The 10,529-nt window shown below is 35.1% G+C and overlaps 1 protein-coding gene across 16 annotated transcripts; it reads right to left on the bottom strand.

The window, feature by feature from the left end:
- Positions 1–2,431: 2,431 nt before the first annotated feature.
- LOC147399374 (Reticulon family protein) lies at positions 2,432–10,241 on the bottom strand. 16 transcript variants are annotated; one of them, XM_086444697.1, is made up of 10 exons: positions 9,943–10,233; positions 9,688–9,787; positions 8,638–8,792; positions 6,828–7,124; positions 6,627–6,714; positions 5,959–6,122; positions 4,684–4,864; positions 4,423–4,564; positions 3,799–3,868; positions 2,432–2,879 (listed from the first exon to the last, which is right to left on the bottom strand). In XM_086444697.1, the coding sequence occupies exons 6-10, from the start codon at positions 6,113–6,115 to the stop codon at positions 2,713–2,715; spliced, it is 717 nt and encodes a 238-aa protein (XP_086300823.1). In that variant the 5' UTR covers positions 6,116–6,122; positions 6,627–6,714; positions 6,828–7,124; positions 8,638–8,792; positions 9,688–9,787; positions 9,943–10,233; the 3' UTR covers positions 2,432–2,712. The 16 variants fall into 16 exon arrangements, with proteins under 16 accessions (XP_086300823.1, XP_086300813.1, XP_086300812.1 ...); XM_086444687.1 differs by lacking the exon at positions 6,627–6,714 and having other exon boundaries at positions 9,693–9,787; XM_086444686.1 differs by lacking the exon at positions 6,627–6,714.
- Between the last annotated feature and the right edge of the window lie 288 nt (positions 10,242–10,529).

The raw sequence follows: 10,529 nt of genomic DNA on the forward strand, positions 1-10,529 counted from the left end.
CTACAATTACTTAACTTTATTAAGTGGAACTAAAGAGATTGCGACTTCAATGTTGATCTGTGTGGGTTGGGGGGAAGCCCTTTTCAAGACTCAGCTTTATACATAGATCACAGAACTTTGGAAATCCCAAGGAAAAAAAAAAACGTACCATTTTGACTTCTCACTCTATGTACCCATGCACATGATGCAATTTAAGATGAGTGGCTGTCACCACCCAAATATATATATATATATAAAATCATAGAGATCGGTAGGTCCAACTACTCTACTGCAGCACGTGCAACTGGCACTAAATGGGAGTTAGGTTTTGGTGGAAGGACTTCTATCTGACTACCACACACGAGACAATATCCGTATTAGGGACAGTTCGATGACCAAACTTGGGGTGAACTATACTCTCTCATAGAATATTTCGATGCATTTGTACTCTTTCTTTGGTTGAAAGAAAGAATTGGAAACTTACTTTTTGGATTGTCTTTACAGCCCATTGAATTGCTCAGATGCTCTTAACAAGATCAGCAGTCACCCTCAACTGGTTATGGAATGGAAGGCTTATCCAAATCAGGGATGTCTCTGTATCATTGAGATCTTGCCCAAGTGCAATCACACACATCAACCTTACTTAGAATGAGTTTGCTTTAAAAGATTGAATCTTACTCCAAAAGAACCAAAAGATAAGGTCACATGTAAGAATCAAAATCGGTTCTGTGAAACCCACTTCAAATAACTTTGAAAATCAATTAACAGGAGAAAAAAAAATTGAGAATTCAACAGGAGCCCAAGTCACTATTAGAAATTGGTGTCCATTGTTATTCAAAAAAAAAAGTAGAAAGATTCAGATGAAGACAAAAAGAGGGTAATAGATGTCGTTTGAAATGATAATGCATGATGTGCACTTTTCTATTGGATTATTGAAATTTGGAATGGGATTGGACACAAACTCGTGGTGGGAGTGCACAATGTAAGCAGTTGATTTATACGTTCAAATTGACAAAATTTTATCAAAGTCCCCAAAATTAAATAAATTTTGTGGAAGATGAAAAATAATATGAAAATAGAAACAAGAGGATACACTACATTTGTTACATATAAAATACAATCATACATCTTTTTATGTGTAAATAATTATTAGAAATAAACAGGAGTACGCAGCAATTTTGCAGATCACCCCATCACAAGGAGCATTACATATTTTATTCTGATTTTCAGAAAGCATCATAATGTGATTAGATTGAACAATTCAGCATCCATATACCTTAGATATAAACTAATATAGAATTAGACTTCCTCAGCACTACATCCTCTAAACTCAAAGATAATATAAAACACCCTACGAATGGCAGCCTTGTGTTTTCTGGAGATTCAATCAACAGTATGAACATAGCTAGTACATAAAGCAGACTACCCAATTCAATCAGTCAACTGGTCCTAGAACCAATACTAGAGAAACATGACCCAAAATTTTATATGGGAGCTACTCTCAAATCTTCAAAATCATTCAAACCACAGCGATTTACCAAAAAACCAATTGAATCAAAGAAGTTAACCATTCAAACTAATGTATAAAAAGGATACTAATACGTACCAATGTCTAGCATAACCAGGAAAATGTCACACACTAATCTCCTCAAACCTAATACATCAAAATTTCCATACAGTTTATTCTACATGCAAGAGAAAGGATTAGAATGCCACATGCAAAAGCACATGCACACACTAGTATATTTATATGAAGATATCTAAGCTATTAAACCCAAGGTTTGCACATGCTTTAATCGATGTGATATATAACAACAGTAAAGTTTTCCGTATAGAGTTTGTATCCCACCGAAAGTGGAAACCAGGAAGTTTCACTCTACTTTCTTTATAATAAACAAAAAGCAAGACGGGGTTGCCCATGTAGCATTGACGCAATGACCTACATCGAAAGGATGCTTCACATTGAAGAGTTGACACCAGAGATAAAATGGCCTTATAGGCTCATACAAAACAAGTGTTAGGCAAGGAATCCAAAAGGTGAGATGCATTCCCACTACCAGATACATGTTACTGCGAGTGCAAATTCCATGGGAAGAGTTGAGTGATACAGCAAGAAAAATCCAGTATACCCTGGGCAACTTCTAAAGACAAGCTCACATTTCAGAGAGTGGGAGGGTGGGTGTTGTTATAAATTGTAAAACTCCAGGCATAGCTATGTTAGTTGATAAGGTAGTTCAACCACTTTTACTTAGTAGTCGTTTCCCCAAGTCGAAAGAAGAGGATACACTCAACAGGCCCAGATACCTTGGAGATGACTTCGATGAGGATGAATCATTTTCACCAAGTAGGTGTTCTATTACAGAATATTAAGCCGAGATTAGCAATGGGGAATGAATTTATTCTATTCTTAACATTATTTCTAGCTGTAGTCATGAGGTTGATAATTGCTACGTGGATAAGCATGAGACCTAATTGATTTGTATGTAATGATGCAAAAGGAACTAAGTTTCGAGTATAAACATGGTAATTTACCATGTAACAGAATATGAATACCACATCACACAATAACAACAAGTAGAATATTTCTCTGGACAAGCAGAATATTTCTCTCTGGTTAGTCCAATGGAAGGAATCAGAGAAGCTAAAATGATGAAGATTGAAACACAGCATGCGAACCTTGAAAATGCCGAACTATACATTTAACTTGGAAACTCACGAGTGATCCGATGGGATTTATGCATCTTTGTTCTTGGATAAGCTCCTTGGAAGTCTGCTAATAACATTCTCATCCATAATTCTATAGTGCTTTGAGAATTTCCGATGCACCAACCCAGCATATCTATCCACGTGCTTTTCATATTTACTGTACAAGGCAGGAACTGTGATTGACATGATAGTTCCTGTCAGCCATTCAAAATGAAAAATCATACCGAAGATTAGCATGCATGGCAATATTGTACCAAATATAAGAAACATGCAAGGGAAATGCTCTGTGTCGTCACAGTAGCAATCGGCTCCTTTTTCATCACGCAGATGCTTAATGTTAAATGCATGTGGCCACTGGATGGAGACAAATAAAGAAAATACCAAGCCTCAGCTCAGAGATATATGAGGGCTTACATGTGTGTGTGCCTGCAAACAGGAATTTCTCAATGGATTTGAAATGACCTTGCACGCAAGTCTCAAGTCCAACAGGCATTGGTACACAAGCACATGCACTTAAAGACATTACATACGTACATACATAGGGATCGGCCCTACATCAGTATCATTTTGCATTAGTTATGCCTATGTAAGGACTAACTACTCATTCAACTATAGGTTCCTTGGTACTTACCAAAAAAAAAAGGTACAGATCCCTTGGTGTTTGTAATTTTTAGACAATAGAATGTTGGTTGATGAAATTAAATGCGAAAACTAGAATTGTGTACTGACCACAATATTAGGGATAAGGAATACAGATCGTGAAGAACTGGCAATATCGTAATTCAAATCCCATTCACGGTTACAGTTTATTATTTTAACGCATCTGTATCAATGTCACATGTCAATTAACCTGTATATTTCCACTAATTCTGTTTCAATGGACAAAAATGACAAATATATATGATATACATGCAGATAGAAACATTGCTAAAAACAATAAGCTAGAAAATAATTAGTTTAAGAAACTTATTGGTTCTTCACCATAGGGTTTGGCCATGAGATGTTTTAGCGAAACAAATGAAAGTTTGATGTCATTCTGATTGTAAGGAAATAAACATTCACACCCCGGGCTCCTCCTATATTACCAATGAAGCGAGTTGGGCAGAGCCATACCAATATATGCAAGCGTGAAGAATGAGAAGCAGCTACCAATGACAGACAAGAACCATAGACAAACCACCACCTGTCAGATAAATAGTAGTTTGCTAAGCATATCTCCATATTTATATCAGTGGGGGTACCTGAGCATTTCTAGGCTTCATATTTAAAGAGAAAATTTGAGGTAGCATGGTCTACCAATGGCAGAGTGATTTAGTTGGCACACACACACAACACATGCGACCAACCATTTGATCCATCCAAATCAACACTGCTTTAGACACATCCGTTAATAATTCTTTTTATAGCTATTTTCCAGTTTCCTATGCATTCTGACCACCAAAAAATGTGATAGATTGGATAGTAGCAATTCACCTGATCAAGACAACTTTTGGTAAAGGAGATCAAACCCAAATAGTGGTGGGTACCACTTCCCTGCAAATGGCCTATGTGTACCCACTTTCCATTGATAAACTCAAGGACAGTCTACTGAATTATCTCTCACATTCTCCACTCTGAAAAGTTCCCACTCCCTGCATATGGACCATGTGTACCTAACTGCCATTGATAGACTCAAGGACGGTCTCTAATAATGGACTAATATCTCACATCCTCCAACCTATAGTAGTTCTCACTTACCTTAAAGAATAGTACAAAGTCTTTGCCAAGAGTGATGTCATGCGCCATGAGCAGCATGTAATTGATTTTAACTCGAAATGTAGCTGCAACACTGTTGACCATTTCCTCTGACAATTCCAATTCGGGCAATGGTTCAAGTTGTCTGCCCAAAAAAATAATGAAAAGAAAGCTCAGACAGCAAAACACAAATCACAATTCCAAACTAAAATAACTATTTAAAGAAAAAAAGAAAAAAACAAGAGGCATAGAAGACAGCTTTACTGATTTCGAAGAACAGCATAATTGGCACGAAGAAACTGAGTTACGATTACAATCAGGAATACGTCTGAAGAGATTGATAAAAAGGACAATCCCGACTGCTCAAAAATGAGCCATGCAACTGTAGCCAACACAATGATCCCAAATGAAACATGCCGTTGTTTCCACAAGATGACATCAGCAGCTAAAAAACCAGTAGATAGACTAGGTCAAATTAAAAATGATGAAATCAAAACCAAAAATTTATTTAAAAAAGAAAATATTTAAATTGAGAAGATTTTCTAAAATTATGAAGTCACAAAGGCCGAAATATTCTAGTTAACTGAAGTAATGGGATGGTTTGAACTAACATTAAGCAAACAGTGAATGTGGAAGAAACTCTTCATATTTAAATACACAGAAAGAAAAAAGAACTATAAAGCAAGGTTTATACAAATAATAAACCCAAAATAATGTGAAATGGGAGCAAAACATGCACATTGTAGATCATAAAAGAAACTAAAATGTAGAATACAACATGGATGCCAAAGCAAGCAACTTCAAAAACCACTCTCTCTCTCTCTCTCTCATCTATAGCATCACATTAGTACCCAAAATACCACATCAAATTTGCTTCCCTTTCTTTTCCTGTTCTCTTATTTTTCAATCAGTATTCGCTTGCCCTTTGTCTTCATAAAACTTCAATTCATTGATTTCAGACAGTTTTGGACCCATAGCTTAGTTGATTGACAGATTGCAATGCCACTTTGAGGTCTTGGGTTCAAATCTAGGCTTACCCACTAAAAAAATTGAATTTGAAAAATGCACCTGATCAAAAAAAAAAAAACTTAACACAAGAAAAATGGTGACGCATAAACAATTTAATTTTCAGTTTTATCGTCTGCTTTTGTTCCTTTTACATTTTTATGGGGTTTTTTTTAGCTTTTTCCAGAAATGTCCAGAATCAGGTGAGTAACAAAAATGAGTTGAAATTACAATTTCTTCATAGACATAGAAGGAAAGAACAAGGATACAACTTCTAGCAAGAGTGCATACAAAAATTGCCTCCTGGTGAATGGCCATAACAAATCAGTCCATGATGAAATGTCAAAACTACAAGACTTAAGATTTGGGAATGAAACACTAAACCAATAATAATTGAGATGATGGAACTTTAATTTAGGTCTTGTTTTTCAGTTTGCTAGAAATTGCATCCATCTACATACAAGAAAAGATATATAAAGATATATATATAATCGGATTCCAACATCAAAATCTCAAAATCTGCCACATTTTTACCTTTGCCACCACCCATTATCTGGTGGATTGATCGTTGGAGACCGAACAATCGGTATGCAGAACTATTCGAAGATGAAGAAGTACAATCTTCAAGAACCCTCTCTCTCCTTGCATCTCCAGTAGTCTCAAGATTACATGGGTCTTGTGAAGTATCCATTAATAAACTGCCAGACAAATACAAAACAATCCCAATTAAAATTTAGTAAAAAATAAGTAAATTAGAGCAGTATACAAACGCCAAAATCAAATAAAGAACTGCCACGAAAAACCCAATTTTTTACATATATAAGGAAAATCTTAAGATCATCCAAGGACCCCACGATTTCAAGTTGTTAAACCTTAGAACTCTCAGAAAAACCAGAAATTTCCAATTACAAAGTCTCTGAAAAAAGGGAGAAAAGAAAAGGAACCCCCTTGATCTTCAAAGAACTACAAGATCACAAATACCAACGAAACGTAAATTAGAAATTAAAATTGATTTTATATTCTAAAGAGATATTAGAAGCATGGAACGTCATTTTTTTGTTTTTAAAACAAATTATCTATTAAAACCAACATTTCCAAGAGGTTGAAACTTGAAACCTCGATCGAATCAGAGTTTATGTGGAAAAAAAAAATTAGAATCCGATCATCAATCAGGCAAAGATTCAGTGTTTGATGATCCCTACCTATCGACCGCAAAGAAGAGGTGTTGAGCGTCAACTATTTTGCAAATTGCGGGAGATTAACAAAATACAAAAGTATAGAACTTTTAACCTAAAATGCGCAAAGATAACGAGTGAGTTCCCAAGCTCAGTTTAGCCTCTAGAGGCTTAAAACGTAGCAACAAATCGAGTTCGGGTCAATTCTTGAGCATATCTAGACCCGACCTAATTATTGTTGTGCCACCATGTCGTGTCATTGACCATCGGACCTTGACTTTTGATATCGAGGGGATCAAGGTCAGTTTATTTAGAGGGTTGTTGCCACATCAATTTTTTTAAAGCCACCCCAACTGTCAGTAATTGTCTGGTGATTTATGTAGGAGATTTTTTGGATCTCCCACTCTTCGAGATCTATGTTGTTGGTGATACTTTGATCCTCGATTTCGTGTTGGCTTTTCACTTTCTCCGGTTGTCTTCTCCGATTGAACTTTGCTTTTCAATAGTCTTTTTCGTTGATCTCACCTGAAAAGACACCAGTGTAGTGTCAGTCAAATGACCTTCGATGATCAAGTTAGTGCTTGATAGAAAATGTAGAGCAAAGAAAAAAAATTTAGAAGCAGAGACTTGTAAAGTTTTGTGACTTCTGTTTGGAATCGAAGAAGTCTCCCTATCTATAGAATTGGCTCACAACTCAGAGCATGTAATCTCTTCCCAAGTTGTCTATCATTGATGACCCATGATGTCAATAAAAACTCATTCTCTTGACTCATAATGGCTATAAAGCACCACTCTTTAGGCTCATAATGGCCTTAAAACTCCACTCCTCTTGGCTTTCGTAATTGACAAGATGAGTGGCTTTTACTCTATAATTACTTCAACTCGATGGTTATTCGATTCTTCAAGTTAACTTAGTCGTGTTATGTACTTGGGGTTTGACCTACCGATATCATAATTTTTTCCTTTGAGACTACTTGAGTAGCTCTAAGTTTGAGTGTTAGTAATAATATTTGATAGTTGGTGCTCAACACTTATTCTTTTGCGGTGGATAGGTAGGGATCATCAAACACTGAACCTTTGCTTGATTGATTCTCGGATTCCAATTTTTTGTTTTTTCCACATAAGTTTTGATTCGATCGAGGTTTCAAGTTTCAACATCTTGGAAATGTTGGTTTTGATCGATAATTTATTTTAAACACGAAAAATGACGCTCAATACTTCTAATTTCTCTTGATTAGAATATAAAATCAGTTTTAATTTCTAATTTATGTTTCGTTGGTATTTGCGATCCTATAGTTCTTTGAAGATCAAGGGGGTTCCTTTTCTTTACCCCCATCTTTCAGAGACTTTGTAATTGGAAAATCTCTACGAATTCAATGGTTCATTAGAGTACTAAGGTTTAACAGCTTGAAATTCCTTGGATGATCTAGGATTGTCCTTATATATGTAAATTGGGTTTTTCGTGGCGATTCTTTATTTGATTTTGGTGTTTGTATACTGCTCTAATTTACTTATTTTTTACTACATTTTAATTGGGATTGTTTTGTATTTTTCTGGTAGTTTATTAATGGATACTTCACAAGACCCATGTAATCTTGAGACTACTGGAGAATGAAAATGCAACGAGAGGGAGGGTCCTTGACGATTGTACTTCTTCATCTTCCACTAGTTTTGCATACCGATTGTTCGGTCTCCAACGATCAATCCACCAGATAATGGACGGTGGCAAAGGTAAAAAATGTGACAGATTTTGAGATTTTGATGTTGGAATCCGATTATTATTATTTTATTTTTTTTTTTTTTAATCTTTTCTTGTATGTAGATAGATGCAATTTCTAGCAAACTGAAAAACAAGACCTAAATTAAAGTTCCATCATCTCGATTATTATTGGTTTAGCGTTTCATTCCCAAATCTTAAGTCTTCTAGTTTGACATTTCATATGAATTTACAACAATATGAGTTGAACCCCAAAACAAAACCCTAAATCATACAATCATCAAAAAACTTGAACATAACAAAAGAAGATGGAGATCGTACCTGTTTCTTATACTTTGAGGCACATATTGGATGAGGCTTCCTTATAGTGCCCTGCTCCTCATTAAAAAAGTGAAAAGCTCATGAGGCATATTGATCTCATGTACCATTTCTTTGGAAAAGAATATCCCAAAGTTGTCTGCACCTTTCTAAGCCTCCTGTTATATAGGTGTAAATTAGATACTAATGTACATAAAACTTTCTATTCCAAAGTATAAAGTGGTAACATACATCCTAAGTCACGTAAGAAGGTTCTATCTTATTTTCCTGCTTACGCACTTTCCAAACATCTTTCGTTTGCATGTTTACAATTTTCTTACCCTAGGATGCTGCTGGGGGACTATACTCAACTGTGAGCATGTGGTCCCAAGTTGGTTATGTTAACATAATTCAAACCTCGTGTTTATTGAAGTTATGCAGATTGGACAGAGAGAGGGCACGTTTTTGGGTTTCAACCTCCATAAAACCCTATCTAGTTCTTGAGAACACCATTAATCAGAGAATTTCTAGATAATTCTTAGATGATGAGAGAAAAACAAAGAAACTAGAAATGGAAGATAAAGATTTAACTAAATATGATTTGAATCAATTGTTTAACACCTGAATCATCATTACAAAGAAGCAAATCCAAATGTAATAACCGATTTTCACTCTAAACAAATCACATTAAAAAATGTAAAAAAGCAAAACATCAAAAGATCTACAAAGCACAAATTATCGAAATTTTGTTTCATATACAACAGAAAGGAGACTATAGAGAAGAAAGTATGCAACATAGTCACTAACAGAGACAGAATTTTCTGTGATTGATCACAGACAAAGCTTCTCTGCTAAATTTTTGAGAGATTTCTCACTTCTAGATCCTCAATCAAAACATCCAAGCAACTGGACATGCTTTTGAGAATCATATATAGCTCGGTATAAAAACAAAAACACGTGTGTCCAAGAAACCACTAGTCTAGATGAAAGAGATTAGTATACATCCAAACTGTCGAAAATCAACAAAAAAAAAAAATCAACAAAATTGATTCTGGATCTGATTCTTGCAATTACCTTACCACTTACTAAATCTTGAGTAAAATCGATCCTCAATCTCGATCTCTTAGGTGTAAAATCGATCACCGATTTCAGATTCCAAATCGAGATTTGTTCTCTGCAAATCAAAAATCAAAATCCTTAAGAACTAAAATAACAAACCCAATAAAAACTTTAACCTAAACCTGAACTTCAAAACCAAATAAAAAACTCCAACCTAACCTAAAGAAGAAGACAATGGAAGGAGAGAAACTTAAAATCAAAAACCTTAACCTGATGCGTTCCTCCTTATTAAGAGACAAGGATTTTGGAACTGAAATTCGCTACGGTTTGAGTAGAAATCCCCAAGAGATTTGGATCTCTGACGAAGATGATGGAAAAAAAGAAAGAGATTTGAGAAAACAATGGACGAAAAATAAATTTGAGAAAGATTTTAGGGAGAGGGTTTAGAGAGAGATCGATTTTCTGTAGAGAGACGAGAGATGTTTACACTATGTTTGGATTGAGAGAAGGGCTCGGGAGAGAACTAGAGAAGAGACATTCATTAGAGATGAGAGACGAGAGAGAGATTCAGAGCTCTATTTTATTTTTACCAAGATTAAAAGGTAAAATTACTCTTCAAACCACATTTATTAAAATAGGACCAACAGCTCCCTTGTTATAGACTAAGGTGCTGTTTGTTAAACTAAAAAAAATAAGTGCTGAATAACATTAAATGCTGAATTTAAGTGCTAAAAAAGTTATTTGTTTAGATGCTGAACCATGTTTATTACACATTGCTGAAACTGATAAATTATCTTTGTTACCTTTACAATCATATTATACATTATTTGCATATTTCAAATACTCGTTTCTTATTA

The sequence above is a fragment of the Akebia trifoliata genome, chromosome 6, assembly GCF_017979445.1.
Source record: "Akebia trifoliata isolate Shusen 1 chromosome 6, ASM1797944v1, whole genome shotgun sequence".
NCBI classification, from domain to species: Eukaryota; Viridiplantae; Streptophyta; class Magnoliopsida; order Ranunculales; family Lardizabalaceae; genus Akebia; species Akebia trifoliata.